Below are 18895 nucleotides of genomic sequence, written 5' to 3'. Positions count from 1 at the left end.
TGAGTTAATGGTTGCTGAAACTAAGTTATTGGTACTTTGGAGTTCACTGCGCTATTTGCTGTAAGATCTATGCTATCTCAAGACGTAACACTTTATTCATTCCATTTTCAGATACACTCTTAACTTACTGGAATAAAGTATCTCCTCAGGAGCTCATAAACATCCTTATACTTCTAGAGTAAGTTATATTAACTTATTTTCATAAAATTTCCTCTTATTTTTGGGAGCTTAATTTTTATACATAATAAAATATTACCCCCTTTCTGTTTTCAACAGCATATTTGTTAATAATGTAGGAAATGTTAAACTATTTTGATAGTTTAGAAGCTGATGTACAGGTTCTTAACACATAGATAGAAGAAAAACATGGAAATGAAATACTTGTGATATTATAGAAAACTCTAGCTAATAATAGTGCATCCTTGCAGACCATCAGGAGTCTTTCTGTGATCTGGAAAACTGGAAGTGGCATCAGCTGTCCTAAATCATTCATTTAGAGCAGATGCTGGCTTAATGGAGCAGCTTAAATGTTGGAATTTAGAATTTGTACTCTTATGTAGAGCTGAGTAATTCTACTCACTTCAGAAATGCATATATATATATATTTCCATATATATATATATCTCCATTGCAAGGTCCTTAGGGAAAAAAAATCTAGCCTTTTTCCTAGGTGGAGGTTGGAAATTGTCCTATATTGTATGCTGAGCTATTTTTACGTCATTATTGAAAGCTAAAAGAAAAATTAGAATGAAATGTAAGAAATTTCTAAATAAATAGTACACATATATGATACCGTGTGTGTCTACCAAAACACAAAGAGGGTAATCTATGCATAAAAACTTAGTAAAGTCTTTCAAAATTTTGCAGAAAATGTCAGCAAATAAAAGTTATGATTAAAGAAACTACTCTAATTATATTGAAATGTTTACTAATGAAAATATATGATGTTGGGGATTTACTTTAAAAAAATAAAGGCGGTAGGGAGTGTGGAGGGAGAGCATGGGACCTGTTTGGGGTATAAGTTAAGAATGGCCATGAGCTGATAATTGTTGAAGCTGGTGGGTGCTGGGTATGTGGGATTTAGTTTGCTGTCCTCTTTACTTTTGTATGTGTTTGAGATTTTCCATACTAGAAAGTATTTTAATGCCATTATAAAAAATATAGCAATTGCCCCAATTGCTTAAGAACCTTTTTAGGTGTTACTGACTGTGCTGGAGACCTTTGGTGTGGTACACACTATAAAGTACAAGGGATGATTTGCATTGACGGTTTTTAAAAAAAAATACGTCATTAGAATTGTATATGACGACATGGAGCTTTTTGGTGTTGATGTAATTGTAGCAGATAAATGTAGAAAGATATAATATGGCAAGTGGTTATTTGCATATTTATTTTTGTATACCGAAACATTATTGTAATATGATTTTAAATGGGTCGTTCTTTGTGACACATGAATTTTCAAATATTACTTGTTAAAATGCAAAGTATGGTAATATCTTACTAACATGCTATTGTTTTTCTTTCTAGAGTATGTTTGTTTCACTTTAGATATATGGGGAAAAGAAACATAGCAAGGTAATTCCCATAGCACTGCAATTTCCACTTTTTTTCTTCTCTTCCAACAGAGGGCAGCCTTAATTATGCCATGTATAACCTAGATGATTCATTTTGAGTTGACATTAAGATACCCATGATTTAGTTAATGCGTGTCAACTCAAAGTTGAAATTAATCTGATGTGAACATTTTTAAAGTTTTCCAGAGGGTAATCGTTAGACTGATATGCAGAGTTTCTGCTCTAATCCTAGAACAGATGCTTGTCTCTTCTGAAGGATGTGAGAAAGGGCTAGATCAAGGGGAAGGCAGGAAATCGTAAAGTGAGGACAACTGTAAGATCTGTACTTTTATCTACAACCTGTCAGTACTCACCTCAGTTACTAACGTGAATAGAAATCCCCGACAGCAATTGGGACATGCACTATATATTATTTATTTCTTCTTTTTGCTGTGTAAGTCTTAGTGAAATAAATACTTAAGGAAATGTTTGAGGAACTGTAAGGAAAAGATTACTTATTTCAATAAGGTATATTTCAGGGGTAGAGTTAGTCATTAAAGGAATTCAGATAGAATTCTTTTTCTAAGTAAATTCCATGGCACTTCCAAAAACTAAAGAGGCTGTTTGGATGGGGTTTATTGCTGAGTCTCTGGAACATCCTAATAATTCAAGGGATGATTTCCACTGTCTTCCCAGCACTGGGAACTGGTTTAGACCTAGTATGGTAACTACCACCATGAACCTTAACCTCTAAGATTCTGCTGACCCGCCCTCTATGTTTATTAGAGGATAGACAAACTCCTTTTCTTCCTTAGTTCCTGTATTACCCGGTTGTAATTTTTTTTTAATGGAACCTTAAAATTAAAGGAAAACAAAGAAAAATGTGCAAATAGACATGTTTATAGAGTAAAAATTTCTGCTCCAAGTTTAACTTGGGTCCAGAAACAGATTAGATAGGCACTCATTCTTAAACATCTAACGCCAGGAGTTCTTCCACCTTACGTCAACTCCTAGTATCCCTCTCACTGTTTTCTCTGACTCTTGCCTTTCCTTACCTCCTGAGAGAAGACTGGATCTTACTGGAGTGTTGTCCACTTCACTCTGATATTTTTGAGAAGAAGGGAAGTAAGAAACTCCCTCTAAATTCCTTACTTGTATTCGTATAGTATAAACTATTATAATATACATTAAGCTTCATACAATTTCCAGTGATGACCTCATCGAAGCCAAGTAAATACTGAGCATAACACAGTGTTTATGTGGAAACCTCGTCATTTATTAGTTTAAAAAATCTAACGTTGAGATGTATTCTCAGAGTGCTCCATTTCCTAACTTTAACATTTATTTTAGGGTGCATGATGCCTGGATGTCAAAACACTTCGGAATAGACCGAAAATCGCAAACCATGCCAGCTCTTCGAAACAGATCGGGAATAATGCAGGCCCGGCTTCAGCATCTTAGTAGCCTGGAAAGTTCATTTACACTTAATCACAGTAAGTGAAAAATGTGTGTAGGGTACCCATTTGAAACAGATATTAATACTATTTAATCTTAAAGAAGTACTGGCTTAAATTTCCAATACAATTGGTAATCATTTCCCATACATAGATACAATTGCATATCTCTGTTTATGAACAGTCATTTCATCATATGTGAATATATGATAAGATATGCATGGATTTTTCAGCAATTTTAGGTAATGATGGGTTTTTTTCTTAGTTCAATATCAAGGAAGTTAATTTTCCCTTTGAATTATTGTTCTTATATTATTTTACATTCGATATCCTTTATTCCTACTTTAATGCAAATAACGGCATCTTGATATAATAGTATGTATAATATTTGTTTAGAGTTACTATTGTTCATTCAGTGATCTTAAGGGATTATCCATGCTGAGCTGACCGCAGAAATCAAAGAAGTGTAAATAGTATTTTGACAAAGATGTATTTCACACAGGTTGAAGTACTGACAAGTCGAATAGGACAAGGAGGAAGCTACAGGGTTATATAAATGGAAGCTATCCTCTGAGAAACAAATATTAATAAAAAAGTCAAAGAGTGAGATAAACGTTCATTTCCACACAGTCCTTTGGGGATTGCATAAAAGGAAGCCAGCAGAACTGGCTTTGCGATAGGGCTAATAATAAAAGCAAATGTCTTGAGCAGATGGACCTGAGCTAACAGAGTCAAGACCTTTAAAAAAATGCAAGTCTTACAGCCTTCAGCTTTGCTCTTTGTCACTTGTAAAAATATCAGTATAATGAACCTATGTATTTCAGTTGGCCCAGATGCTTTGTTTTCCTCCTGATTTAGAAACGTCTCATACCATTGGCATCATTGAAAACATCTGGCCATAGGGCGCCACCATATGTAATGTAGCTGCATTTCTCTGAGTTTCTCATTTTTGCACACATAATTAACAGCACAGCCTAAAATGCCTCCTGCGTTATTTCCTGGTTACATCACCATAGTTCATCACTGAAATCTTGTCTCCAAAGAAGGGGGCACCTAATTATTTGTTGCAGAGCTGTTGATAACAGAGCTGAAGTAAAAATTAGTGGAATTGATTAACCCAGAGCATATTTGATTAAGGAGTAAATACAGTGAAACTCATTAAGTCTGCAGGTATTGAAAGCCTGCTTTCTTTGTGTTTGTCTCTCTCTCTGAGTCTTCGGAGGAGAAAGTCATTCAAAACCGTTATGTGAATCTCTGTGTTGGGCAGTTTTAATTTTCTTTGTTTTTAAATCCCAGGTTCTGCAACAACTGAAGCAGACATTTTCCATCAGGCACTTCTTGAAGGCAATACTGCTACTGAAGTTTCCCTAACAGTACTAGATACCATATCATTTTTCACCCAGTGCTTCAAGGTAAACATGAAGAGTTAGAACTCAGTCGGTATCATTGCAAAGAAAATATTATGCAAAAACTAATTAGTCAGACGAAGCTTAGTATAGTATAAAAGCCCCCAGTGAGCAGTCAGGAAACTTGGATGGCAGACCTGGTTTGGCTCCTGTGTGACCTTGGGAAATCGCTGAGACTCGTGTGCCACATCCATAAAATGAGAGGATTGGACTAATTTGCCCTGAATTTCCCTTCTCTTTTATTTTCCTGTTTAAAAAACAGTTTTCTTTCACACTTCTATGAAAATATCCAGTCATTTTTAGCCCAAATTATGATTGAGTCAGTTTATCCAAACACCCGTTGTGATGAGGTATCTTGTCAAGCCAGATGATGTCCAGGCAGACCGGCTGGCTGGCTTCCCTCGTCAGGTGCCTGGTGGTTTCTCTCAGATGCTTGCCTCTCGATACAAATCATCATTGCTAGGATTAAAAAATAAGAAGAAGAGGAAGAAATTAAAAGCAATTATCTTGCAGGGTTGTTGAAGGTGTAAAATGAGATAATGGATGTGAGAGTGCTTTGAAAAGTAAAGACCGTATAACTATAATGAAGGGTAACAGTAGTGGGAGAACTCAAAAGTGAAAACTCTTGCTGGCTTTTCATCTGAGTTATACAGATTTTTTTTCTTTTCTTCCCCCCTTCTCTAAGTAATTCAGTTAATTGCTTCAGCCCTCTGGATTTACTATGGAAACCTGGCCTGTGCTTTTCAAAGAGGCTTATCAGGGAAAACTGAATTAGATACTAATAAGAAATAGGCTGCAAAATCCCTTTATGAAGTATTAAGTTCTGATTCATATGCAACCCAAATTCATTTTTTATTGTGCCAGTAAGGAAGACATTTGGTCTCAAGGTTTGCATTGTATTCTTTCCTCCTATCCAAATACTTATTTGTTTAACATACATCTCTTGGTAGATGTCAGGCACTATCCTAAGTGCTTTAGAAATATTAACCCACTTTTTTGTCGTGGGTCTGGAGGTGGAAAAGAGGACTGCAAATGGGCACCAAGGATCTTTTTGAGATGATGGGAATGATTGGGTTGTAATGGTTGCAGAACCCTGGAAATTTACCAAAAATAATTGAATCATGTACTTAAAATAGGTAAATTTTGTGGTATGTAAATTATACCTTAATAAACTTAAAAGTACAAATGTGAACTCACCTTTAATCCTCACACTAGCTTCGTGATATAAATACTGTTATTTTTCCCATTTTAAAATGAGGAAACTGAGGCTCACAGGGAAGTTAATGTCACATAGGTGGTTAGTTAGCAGAATCAGGATTCTGATCTAGGCCAGTTGTCACAAGAGTCCATGCTTCTAACCACTACCCCATGCTTATTAGAAGTAGACTAACAGAAATATCAAACACCATTCAGGGATTCTGGCTATCAAGGTTACCATTAAATCTGTTACAGGTTTGCATATTGTTTTGGTTCGTTGTTGTTATTTTTGGCCAAGTTGTAACCTGGTAGTTAGTTTCTTGAGGGATAGGAGAGCAGGACTGGAGGTGTTAACCAATGCATTTTTCTTTTTAAAGTTTCACAAACCAATAGATATTTCTCTACAATTTGTTGTTTCTCTTATATCTCTATTTGCAAGGAACATTTAAACAATTTACGTAGTCTGTTCAATTGTGATCCCTGTTATTATCTCTACTCATAGAGGGTTTAATTTGTCACCAGTGGCTAAAGATATCTTATACTAAACATACATTTAAAAGCAAATTAGATAATAGACTTTTAAAATGGAATTGATGTTTTCCTTAATTCTTACATTACTTTGTCAGAGAAATACAAAGCCTGGTTACCTTGTATCCATTTTTAATTTACTGATTTCTGAATTGAGGAGCAATATGGTTAGGTTAATAGAAAATACTCTTCCCATACTAGTTCTGTATTTGCTGTGTTATACTGGAAAAAGATTTTTTTTCATCTATTTAAAATTATGGAATTAAGTATAGATGTAGTTTATATAGTATTTTGAGATTTCCAAGTTGAAAGATGGCACAGATGATTTTAGATTATGTTAAACTTTTTATTGTTACTTTTCAAGCAGTGGTTTGATAAACAGGTTGTTGGTAAAGCCTGTTCTCTCATTCTAGGGGGAGCGGCATAAACTATTTCTGCAAATTTTTTTTTCATGTTTTGTAGAGCCAACTTTTAAATAATGATGGCCACAACCCGTTAATGAAAAAAGTATTTGATATTCATCTTGCTTTTCTTAAAAATGGGCAATCTGAAGTGTCGCTGAAACATGTCTTTGCCTCACTGCGAGCTTTCATTAGTAAGGTAAGAGCAGAGCTTTGTGGCTGCGAGTGGCCTTGCTTCATAGCAAGAAGGGAAGGGGAACAGGGATCATTGCGAAGACCTCTCCAAACCTCAGATAAGGAAGCCGTTAAATCCTACCTTTGTAAATATTAGAACAGCAAAATGCGTAAAGAGAGCCTGACCAGGCATTCCCTAAAATCAGCACGTGCTTTTTATTTTGTCCTGTCATTCCTTTCTGAAGAGTATCATTTTAAAATTACCAACTGCTAGTGTTTCTTCTCTTTTGCTTCTTTTTAAAGTATTGTCATGCTGAAGATACATAAGCTGTGAGGGTACTCGTGTATAAGCACTTTGAAAGCACAGACCAAGTCTTATAACCCCAGGGCCTTGTATGATACCTTGCAAATTGTAGGCACTCAATACATGTTCAGATGAATGAATCCTTCCTTTCAGTGTGAATTGTATCGGTGGGCTCTAAATGTTCAGGCCATTTACCTCATCTAAACTAAAACTTCAGACTAGGCTTTTAGGAATAAATATGACTGAAACAGATAGCAAGATTTATTTCTGATCTGGTTTTGATAGCTTTTAAACATAATTAAAAGCATCAGGAACCAAGATGGAGTTAAAATTAGGGAAAGGCACAGTCTAGGCCTCCACTCTAGTATGTGTAACTCCAACAAGACAAATTCAGTTAACCGATTTTTGTAATAGGATAGCTGAGCATGGAAAACTTTTTTGTCACTATTTCTATGGCAACTTACAGGGTTTAATTGATATAAAAATTAGGTGATCTTGAAGGTTTATTTTTAAATTGACGTTCTTTTTTTTAAAAATTTTTAAATTTTTGGCTGCGTTGGGTCTTTGTTGCTGCACGCGGGCTTTCTCTAGTTGCGGCGAGCGGGGGCTATTCTTTGTTGCGGTGCGCGGGCTACTCATTGTGGTGGCTTCTCTTGTTGCGGAACATGGGCTCCATGTGTGCGGGCTTCAGTAGTTGTGGCACGTGGGCTCAGTAGTTGTGACTCGCAGGCTCTAGAGCGCAGGCTCAGTAGTTGTGGCGCAGGGGCTTAGTTGCTCCGCGGCATGTGGGATCTTCCCGGACCAGGGCTTGAACCCGTGTCCCCTGCATTGAGAGGCAGATTATTAACCGCTACGCCACCAGGGAAGCTCTAAATTGCCATTGTTTAATACAATTTTTTTAACATCTTTATTGGAGCATAATTGCTTTACAATGGTGTGTTAGTTTCTGCTTTATAACAAAGTGAATCAGTTATACATATACATATGTTCCCATATCTCTTCCCTCTTGCATCTCCCTCCCTCCCACCCTCCCTATCCCACCCCTCTAGGTGGTCACAAAGCACCGAGCTGATCTCCCTGTGCTAAGCGGCTGCTGCCCCCTAGCTATCTGTTTTACGTTTGGTAGTGTATATATGTCCATACCACTCTCTCGCTTTGTCACAGCTTACCCTTCCCCCTCCCCATATCCTCAAGTCCATTCTCTAGTAGGTCTGTGTCTTTATTCCTGCCTTAGCCCTAGGTTCTTCATGACATTTTTTTTCTTAAATTCCATATATATGTGTTAGCATACGGTATTTGTCTTTCTCTTTCTGACTTACTTCACTCTGTGTGACAGACTCTAGGTCCATCCACCTCATTACAAATAGCTCAATTTCGTTTCTTTTTATGGCTGAGTAATATTCCATTGTATATATGTGCCACATCTTCTTTATCCATTCATCCGATGATGGACACTTAGGTTGTTTCCATCTCCGGGCTATTGTAAATAGAGCTGCAATGAGCATTTTGGTACATGACTCTTTTTTTTTTTTTTTTCAGAAGAGTTTTCTGAAGTCTTTATTTGCAGGGGCTTTTAAGGACTGAGTTTATACATTTGTCTTTTTTTTTTTTTAACATCTTTATTGGGATATAATTGCTTTACAATGGTGTGTTAGTTGTTGCTTTATAACAAAGTGAATCAGTTATACATATACATATGTTCCCATATCTCTTCCCTCTTGCGTCTCCCTCCCTCCCACCCTCCCTATCCCACCCCTCTAGGTGGTCACAAAGCACCGAGCTGATCTCCCTGTACTAAGCGGCTGCTGCCCCCTAGCTCTCTGTTTTACGTTTGGTAGTATATATATGTCCATACCACTCTCTCGCTTTGTCCCAGCTTACCCTTCCCCCTCCCCATATCCTCAAGTCCATTCTCTAGTAGGTCTGTGTCTTTATTCCTGCCTTAGCCCTAGGTTCTTCATGACATTTTTTTTCTTAAATTCCATATATATGTGTTAGCATACGGTATTTGTCTTTCTCTTTCTGACTTACTTCACTCTGTATGACAGACTCTAGATCTATCCACCTCATTACAAATAGCTCAATTTCGTTTCTTTTTATGGCTGAGTAATATTCCATTGTATATATCTGCCACATCTTCTTTATCCATTCATCCGATGATGGGCACTTAGGTTGTTTCCATCTCCGGGCTATTGTAAATAGAGCTGCAATGAGCATTTTGGTACATGACTCTTTTTGAATTATGGTTTTCTCAGGGTATATGCCCAGTAGTGGGATTGCTGGGTCATATGGTAGTTCTATTTGTAGTTTTTTAAGGAACCTCCATACCGTTCTCCACAGTGGCTGTACCAATTCACATTCCCACCAACAGTGCAAGAGTGTTCCCTTTTCTCCACACCCTCTCCAGCATTTACTGTTTCTAGATTTTTTGATGATGGTCATTCTGACTGGTGTGAGATGATATCTCATTGTACTTTTGATTTGCATTTCTCTAATGATTAATGATGTTGAGCATTCTTTCATGTGTTTGTTGGCAGTCCGTATATCTTCTTTGGAGAAATGTCTGTTTAGGTCTTCAGCCCATTTTTGGATTGGGTTGTTTGTTTTTTTGTTATTGAGCTGCATGAGCTGCTTATAAATTTTGGAGATTAATCCTTTGTCGGTTGCTTCATTTGCAAATATTTTCTCCCATTCTGAGGGTTGTCTTTCGGTCTTATGTATGGTTTCCTTTGCTGTGCAAAAGCTTTTAAGTTTCATTAGGTCCCATTTGTTTATTTTTGTTTTAATTTCCATTTCTCTAGGAGGTGGGTCAAAAAGGATCTTGCTGTGATTTAGGTCATAGAGTGTTCTCCCTATGTTTTTCTCTAAGAGTTTGATAGTTTCTGGCCTTACATTTAGGTCTTTAATCCATTTTGAGCTTATTTTTGTGTATGGATTAGGGAGTGATCTAATCTCATACTTTTACATGTACCTGTCCAGTTTTCCCAGCACCACTTATTGAAGAGGCTGTCCTTTCTCCACTGTGCATTCCTGCCTCCTTTATCAAAGATAAGGTGACCATATGTGCGTGGGTTTATCTCTAGGCTTTCTCTCCTGTTCCATTGATCTATCTTTCTGTTTTTGTGCCAGTACCGTACTGTCTTCAGTACTGTAACTTTGTAGTATAGGCTGAAGTCAGGGAGCCTGATTCCTCCAGCTTCATTTTTTGTTCTCAGGATTGCTTTGGCTATTCGGGGTCTTTTGTGTTTCCATACAAATTGTGACATTTTTTGTTCTAGTTCTGTGAAAAATGCCAGCGGTAGTTTGATAGGGATTGCATTGAATCTATAGATTGCTTTGGGTAGTAGAGTCATTTTCACAATGTTGATTCTTCCAATCCAAGAACATGATATATCTCTCCATCTGTTTGTATCATCTTTAATTTCTTTCATCAGTGTCTTATAGTTTTCTGCATACAGGTCTTTTGTCTCCATAGGTAGGTTTATTCCTAGATATTTTATTCTTTTTGTTGCAATGGTAAATGGGAGTGTTTTCTTGATTTCACTTTCAGATTTTCATCATTAGTGTATAGGAATGCCAGAGATTTCTGTGCATTAGTTTTGTATCCTGGTACTTTACCAAATTCATTGATTAGCTCTAGTAGTTTTCTGGTAGCATCTTTAGGATTCTCTACGTATAGTATCATGTCATCCGCAAACAGTGACAGCTTTCCTTCTTATCTGGTTTGGATTCCTTTTATTTCCTGTTCTTCTCTGATTGCTGTGACTAAAACGTCCAAAACTGTGTTGAATAAGAATGGTGAGAGTGGGCAGCCTTGTCTTGTTCCTGATCTTAGTGGAAATGCTTTCAGTTTTTCACCTTTGAGGCCGATGTTGGCTGTGGGTTTGTCATATATGGCCTTTATTATGTTGAGGAAAGTTCCCTCTATGCCTGCCTTCTGCAGGGTTTTTATCATAAATGAGTGTTGAATTTTGTCGAAAGCTTTCTCTGCATCTGTTGAGATGATCATATGGTTTTTCTCCTTCAATTTGTTAATATGGTGTATCACGTTGATTGATATGCGTATATTGAAGAATCCTTGCATTCCTGGGATAAACCCCACTTGATCACGGTGTATGATCCTTTTAATGTGCTGTTGGATTCTGTTTGTTAGTATTTTGTTGAGGATTTTTGCATCTTTGTTCATCAGTGATATTGGCCTGTAGTTTTCTTTCTTTGTGACATCCTTGTCTGGTTTTGGTATCAAGGTGATGGTGGCCTCGTAGAAAGAGTTTGGGAGAGTTTGGGAGTGTTCCTCCCTCTGCTATTTTTGGAAGAGTTCGAGAAGGATAGGTGTTAGCTCTTCTCTAAATGTTTGATAGAATTCGCCTGTGAAGCCATCTGGTCCTGGGCTTTTGTTTGTTGGAAGATTTTTAATCACAGTTTCAATTTCAGTGCTTGTGATTGGTCTGTTCATATTTTCTATTTCTTCCTGATTCAGTGTTGGCAGGTTGTGCATGTCTAAGAATTTGTCCATTTCTTCCAGGTTGTCCATTTTATTGGCATAGAGTTGTTTGTAGTAATCTCTCATGATCTTTTGTATTTCTGCAGTGTCCGTTGTTACTTCTCCTTTTTCATTTCTAATTCTATTGATTTGAGTCTTCTCCGTTTTTTAATGGTTTATCAATTTTGTTTATCTTCTCAAAGAACCAGCTTTTAGTTTTATTGATCTTTGCTATCGTTTCCTTCATTTCTTTTTCATTTATTTCTGATCTGATTTTTATGATTTCTTTCCTTCTGCTAACTTTGGGGTTTTTTTGTTCTTCTTTCTCTAATTGCTTTAGGTGCAAGGTTAGGTTGTTTATTCGAGATGTTTCCTGTTTCTTAAGGTGGGCTTGTATTGCTATAAACTTCCCTCTTAGAACTGCTTTTTCTGCATCCCATAGGCTTTGGGTCATCATGTCTCTATTGTCATTTGTTTCTAGGTATTTTTTGATTTCCTCTTTGATTTCTTCAGTGATCACTTCGTTATTAAGTAGTGTATTATTTAGCCTCCATGTGTTTGTATTTTTTACAGATCTTTTCCTGTAATTGATGTCTAGTCTCATAGCGTTGTGGCCGGAAAAGATACTTGATACAATTTCAATTTTCTTAAATTTATCAAGGCTTGATTTGTGACCCAAGATATGATCTATCTTGGAGAATGTTCCATGAGCACTTGAGAAAAATGTGTATTCTGTTGTTTTTGGATGGAATGTCCTATAAATGTCGATTAAGTCCATCTTGTTTAATGTATCATTTAAAGCTTGTTTTTCCTTATTTATTTTCATTTTGGATGATCTGTCCATTGGTGAGAGTGGGGTGTTAAAGTCCCCTACTATGAATGTGTTACTGTCGATTTCCCCTTTTATGGCTGTTAGTATTTGCCTTATGTATTGAGGTGCTCCTGTGTTGGGTGCATAAATATTTACAGTTGTTATATCTTCTTCTTGGATCAATCACTTGATCATTATGTAGTGTCCTTCTTTGTCTCTTCTAATAGTCTTTATTTTAAAGTCTATTTTGTCTGATATGAGAATTGCTACTCCAGCTTTCTTTTGGTTTCCATTTGCATGGAATATCTTTTTCCATCCCCTTACTTTCAGTCTGTATGTTTCTCTAGGTCTGAAGTGGGTCTCTTGTAGACAGCATATATATGGGTCTTGTTTTTGTATCCATTCAGCCAATCTTTGTCTTTTGGTGGGAGCATTTAGTCCATTTACATTTAAGGTAATTATCGATATGTATGTTCCTATTCCCATTTTCTTAATTGTTTTCTGTTCATTATTGTAGGTCTTTTCCTTCTCTTGTGTTTCCTGCCTAGAGAAGATCCTTTAGCATTTGTTGTAAAGCTGGTTTGGTGGTGCTGAACTCTCTCAACTTTTGCTTGTCTGTAAAGGTTTTAATTTCTCCATCAAATGTGAATGAGATCCTTGCTGGGTAGAGTAATCTTGGTTGCAGGTTTTTCTCCTTCATCATTTTAAATATGTCCTGCCACTCCCTTCTGGCTTGTAGGGTTTCTGCTGAAAGATCAGCTGTTAACCTTATGGGGATTCCCTTATGTGTTATTTGTTGTTTTTCCCTTGCTGCTTTTAATATCCTTTCTTTGTATTTAATTTTTGACAGTTTGATTAATATGTGTCTTGGCGTATTTCTCCTTGGATTTATCCTGTATGGGACTCTCTGTGCTTCCTGGACTTGATTAACTATTTCCTTTCCCATATTAGGGAAGTTTTCAACTATAATCTCTTCAAATATTTTCTCAGTCCCTTTCTTTTTCTCTTCTTCTTCTGGAACCCCTATAATTCAAATGTTGGTGTGTCTAATGTTGTCCCAGAGGTCTCTGAGACTGTCCTCAGTTCTTTTCATTCTTTTTTCTTTCTTCTGCTCTGCAGTAGTTATTTCCACTATTTTATCTTCAGGTCACTTATCTGTTCTTCTGCCTCAGTTATTCTGCTATTGATCCCATCTAGAGTATTTTTAATTTCATTTATTGTGTTGTTCATCGTTGTTTGTTTCATCTTTAGTTCTTCTCGGTCCTTGTTAAATGTTTCTTGCATTTTGTCTATTCTATTTCCAAGATTTTGGATCATCTTTACTATCGTTATTCTGAGTTCTTTTTCAGGTAGACTGCCTATTTCCTCTTCATTTGTTAGGTCTGGTGGGTTTTTATCTTGCTCCTTCATCTGCTGTGTGTTTTTCTGTCTTCTCATTTTGCTTAACTTACTGTGTTTGGGGTCTCCTTTTTGCAGGCTGCAGGTTCGTAGTTCCCGTTGCTCTTGGTGTCTGTCCCCAGTGGCTAAAGTCGGTTCAGTGGGTTGTGTAGGCTTCCTGGTGGAGGGGACTAGTGCCTGTGTTCAGGTGGATGAGGCTGGATCTTGTCTTTCTGGTGGGCAGGTCCACATCTGGTGGTGTGTTTTGGGGGTGTTTGTGGCCTTATTATGATTTTAGGCAGCCTCTGTGCTAATGGATGGGGTTGTGCTCCTGTCTTGCTAGTTGTTTGGCATAGGGTGTTCAGCACTGTAGCTTGCTGGTCGTTGAGTGAAGCTGGGTGCTGGTGTTGAGATGGAGATCTCTGGGAGATTTTCGCCATTTGATACTATGTGGAGCTGGGAGCTCTCTTGTGGACCAGTGTCCTGAAGTTGGCTCTCGCACCTCAGAGGCACAGCTCTGACTCCTGGCTGCAGCACCAAGAGCCTTTCATCCACACTACTCAGAATAAAAGGGAGAAAAAGTAGAAAGAAAGAGAGAGAGAGAGGGAGGGAGGGAGGAGGGAAGGAAGGAAAGAAAGAAAGAAGATAAAGTAAGTAAAATAAAATAAAGTTATGAGAGGGAGGGAGGGAGGAGGGGAGGAAGGAAAGAAGGACAGAAGATAAAGTAAGTAAAATAAAATAAAGTTATTAAAATAAAAAATAATTATTAAGAAAAAAATTTTTAAGAAGAAAACAACAAAAAAAACGGACGGATAGAACCCTAGGACAAATGGTGGAAGCAAAGCTATACGGACAAAATCTCACACAGAAGCATACACATACACACTCACAAAAAGAGGAAAAGGGGAAAAAATCATAAATCTTCCTCTCAGAGTCCACCTTCTCAATTTGGGATGATTCGTTGTCTATTCAGGTATTCCACAGATGCAGGTACATCAAGTTGGTTGTGGAGCTTTAATCCGCTGCTCCTGAGGCTGCTGGGAGAGATTTCCCTTTCTCTTCTTTGTTCTCACAGCTCCCAGGGGCTCAGCTTTGGATTTGGCCCCGCCTCTGCGTGTAGGTCACCGGAGTGCGTCTATTCTTCGCTCAGACAGGACGGGGTTAAAGGAGCCGCTGATTCGGGGGCTCTGGCTCACTCAGGCCGAGGGGAGGGAGGAGCACGGTGTGCGGGGCGAGCCTGCGGCAGCAGAGGCCAACATGACATTGCACCAGCCTGAGGCGCGCCATGCGTTCTCCCGGGAGAGTTGTCCCTGGATCCCGTGACCCTGGCAGTGGCGGGCTGCACAGGCTCCCCAGAAGGGAGGTGTGAATAGTGACCTGTGCTCGCACACAGGCTTCTTGGTGGCGGCGGCAGCAGCCTTGGCGTCTCATGCCGGTCTCTGGGGTCCGTGCTTTTAGCCGCGGCTCGCGCCCGTCTCTGGAGCTCCTTTAAGCAGCGCTCTTAATCCGCTCTCCTTGCGTACCAGGAAACAAAGAGGGAAGAAGAAGTCTCTTGCCTCTTCGGCAGGTTCAGACTTTTACCCGGACTCCCTCCTGGCTAGCCGTGGTGCACTAACTCCCTGCAGGCTGTGTTCACACTGCCAACTCCAGTCCTCTCTGTAATACAGTTTTTTGGATAAAGAAATAAATGGAAAACTGAGTTCAGTGCAAGCATGTTACGAGAAACTAAGGGAAAGAGATTCAGAAATAATTCATTTAACGAACAGTTACTGGGTAGGTACTTACTGATGTCAGATATTGTTTCAGGGATACAGTCCGAGGGTTTACTGTCCAGGAGAGGGGAACACACACACACATTGATGCACATCCACAAATACCATTAGTCTAAAAGAAGTCTATACAGAGAACTGAGGGTGAATAGGAGAAGGACGGGAAACACTAATTTAGCAAAAGTTTCTCTGCAGCACTGGAGTTAGGATTTAGTATGGACTCAGCAAGAGATGAGACTGAAGAGGTCGATGGGGACCAGATGATTATGTCCTCATCTTAGGAGTTAGACTTCATCTTTTAGGTATCAGGGAGCATGAAAGCACCATAATTAGATTTTTATTAAGAAAACTGTTGCGGGTGGGGGAAAATCTCTTTAAAAAGTAGCCTGGAAGCCTAGTCTCTGCCTTCATGAAGCTTTCAGTGGGTAAGGAGGGTGGGGCAGAAAATAAACAAGTAAATAAAACAGTAATTGTCACAAATTCTAGGAAGGAACCAAGGTGTTGAGATAGAGAATAATGATTTGTGGGAGTTACCTTACTTTAGATAGGTTTGTCACTTTTAAAATGAGACCTGAAATATGAAAAGGCGCCAGCTGTTTGAAAAGCGTAAGGAAGAACATTCTAGGGAGAAGCACAAGCATGTGCAAGGGCCTGGAGTTGGGATAGAGCTTGAAATTCTGGGAACTGCAAGGCCCGGTTTAGCTGGAATGTAGGGAGAAAAACAACATAGAAGGGGATGGAAGAGGAATCTATAGAGGAGATGAGAGGGAGCGGTCACAGAAGCAGGAAAAAAGGCAGGAGAGAAGGATATCATGGAAGCCACAGGAGAAAAGAGTCTCAGCATTATTATGCAGTACAGAGTGGTCTAATAAGATAAGGTGGAAAGGGAGTCCTTGGGAATTGGCAGTTACAAGGTCATTGATGATTTTGGTCATTGCCCACTCAGAGAAGTGATGTAGGTAGAAGTCTTCTTTTTTTTTTTTTAAAGTCAGGAGATGGCACATTAAAGTCTCCTTTTTTAAAAAAATTATTTATTTAGTTAGTTAATTTTTGGTTGTGTCGGGTCTTAGTTGCAGCACGCGGACTCTCTAGTTGAGGCGCGCGAGCTCAGTAGTTGTGGTGCGTGGGCTTAGTTGCCCTGCAGCATATGGAATCCTAGTTCCCCGACCAGGGATCAAACCCACGTCCCCTGCATTGGAAGGCGGATTCTTTACCACTGGACCACCAGGGAAGTTCCGGTAGAAGACTTCTTACAGCGGATTAACTACACTAAAGCTATGCTTTCCCTTCCTTTATTTTCATACTAGAGTATCTTGCCCAACAAGATTTGGTTTAATCCGGTGAGACTATTGATGAGATCTTTCAATTGCCAACTAGAAAACATTTATTGAACTTTCATTATCTGCATAGCATTGCACTTGGTGTTACGGTGATAAAACGAAGATAGGTTCCTATAATATGGGTTTAAATTCAATATTCCCAAGAAATAATTTTGCAAGGGTGGCCCTCTAGCTTCACACTCCCTGAGAAACATCCATTGTGTGCCCTGGAGTAGCTTACTACTTGCTTCCCTAGACATGTAAGCATGGAAGATTGTAATAAGCCTATGTTATACGTATAGTTTATTTTCCACAAAACAGAGTGAATATGTTCTCAAGGTAGCAGCCACTTGCCTGTTTTGAGAATTAGTTACTTTTTTTACTCTTTTTCTATGCCAACATGTATTTTGATCAACAGTTTATGAATAGAGGATGCACATGTTTATGTTTGTGTGTGTACACTTCATCTATACCTCATTTTGTTTAAAGATCAACTTTATTTGCTGAATAGATGCCTGGTATAATTTTCTCAGCATTTGGAAGTTCATAATATAAGGAACTGTTTAAATATAAAGCAAAAGAGTAAGTAATGCAGATTGTCCTAACCATTTTTAAGGCCCAAATTGAGACCCATCAATCATTCATCATTTCAGTCATTCATTAATTTAATACATATTACTGAGAACCTACTCATCTTCTTTTCCAGACCATTATGAGCTTTTCTTAGATCCGTAGCACTTATAGTCAGTACCTCACATTTTTGTAGAGACTTGTATACTGACTTGTATCGTTCTGTCATTAGTACATGCTGGTCTTTATGTTTTTAACTAGTTTGGGTTCTCCAGAGCGGAGCCCTAGCCTTATGTTGATTTTGTATCCTCAAAGCACCCAGCATAGTTGTAGGTGAGAATATAGTAGGCACTTGGTAGTTGATTGGCTTTTATGATTGGGTTTTCAGATACTTACTTATGTTTTTCCTGTTCTTTAGTTTCCCTCAGCCTTTTTCAAAGGAAGGGTAAACATGTGTGCTGCATTTTGCTATGAGGTTTTAAAGTGCTGCACATCAAAGATTAGCTCAACCAGGAATGAAGCCTCTGCACTTTTGTATCTTCTGATGAGAAACAACTTTGAGTATACCAAAAGGAAAACCTTTTTGAGGACACATCTGCAGGTCAGTGAAAACCAAAGCTCCTCTTCTTTCTTCTATTCAACCTTTAGCCTCTATGTCAAGATCTAGAGCTACCCAATCCAGTACAATAGCTATTAGCCACAGGTGGCCATTTAGCACTTGAAATGTAGCTAGTCTGAATTCAGATCTCCTGTAAATATAGAATACACATTGGCTTTTGAAGACTAAGTACAAAGAAGTAAAATATCTCAATTGTTTTATATTGACTGTATGTTGAAATGATATTCTGGATATATTGGGGTAAGTAAAATAAATTAAAATTCACTTGTGTCTTTTTACTTTTTAATGTGGCTACTGGACAATTTCAGATTACACATGTGACTCAGATCATATCTCTGTTGGGCAGCACTACTCTACAGCATAGGTGTTAAGAGCATAGATTCCAGATTCCAGGACTATCACACACTGTGACCTTAGCAAGGGCTTCCTTAGCCTCTCGGTGCCTCAGTTGCCTCATATGTAAAATAGTGGTAAATATCCCTACCTACCTCGTAAGGTTGTGGTGAGGATTAAACGAGATGATTAAGTAACAAACAAAGCACTTGTACTTTTCATGTTCCAGCATGCCCAGTTAGTAAAAAAAATGAGAGAAGTCTCAAGGTTTAGTAGAAAGCATGGACTTTGGAATTGGACCTACCTGGGCTTAAATCATAGCTCGGCTACTTACTTACTTATGTGACCCTAGGCAAGATACTCAATTTGTCTTAACTCTTTGCCTCATCTGTAAAATGAGGCCAAGTATGTTTCACCTTGCAGGGTTATCATGAGGGTTAAAAATAAAGTGTGTATGGTGCCTGGCACATAATAGACACTGAGTACGTGGCAGTTTTTCAGCGTCTCCATGTTTTTTAGCTTATCTGGTGAAACAACTCTCTGAATTAAACAACAATTGGGACTTCTTGGCAGTAGCCCTCTTCATAATACGGGAAA

The 18895-nt window shown here is 38.3% G+C and overlaps 1 protein-coding gene across 5 annotated transcripts in view; it reads left to right on the top strand.

Annotated features, from left to right (window-relative positions):
* Positions 1–18895, top strand: part of DOCK11 (dedicator of cytokinesis 11) — a 189865-nt gene that overhangs the window by 131171 nt on the left and 39799 nt on the right. For 4 of the 5 annotated variants that reach the window (XM_073799049.1, XM_033850001.2, XM_033850002.2 and 1 more), the window contains 6 exons: positions 112–178; positions 1528–1575; positions 2904–3046; positions 4304–4419; positions 6601–6738; positions 17765–17947. In XM_073799049.1, the coding sequence (XP_073655150.1) occupies positions 112–178; positions 1528–1575; positions 2904–3046; positions 4304–4419; positions 6601–6738; positions 17765–17947 (695 nt within the window). The remainder of the gene's footprint in view (positions 1–111; positions 179–1527; positions 1576–2903; positions 3047–4303; positions 4420–6600; positions 6739–17764; positions 17948–18895) is intronic. The other variant, XM_033850004.2, reaches the window with a different exon arrangement.

This window comes from Tursiops truncatus, chromosome X (assembly GCF_011762595.2).
Source record: "Tursiops truncatus isolate mTurTru1 chromosome X, mTurTru1.mat.Y, whole genome shotgun sequence".
Lineage (NCBI taxonomy): Eukaryota > Metazoa > Chordata > Mammalia > Artiodactyla > Delphinidae > Tursiops > Tursiops truncatus.
Note: the sequence above shows the minus strand (reverse complement) of the source record. Positions and strands in the feature narration are given on the sequence as shown.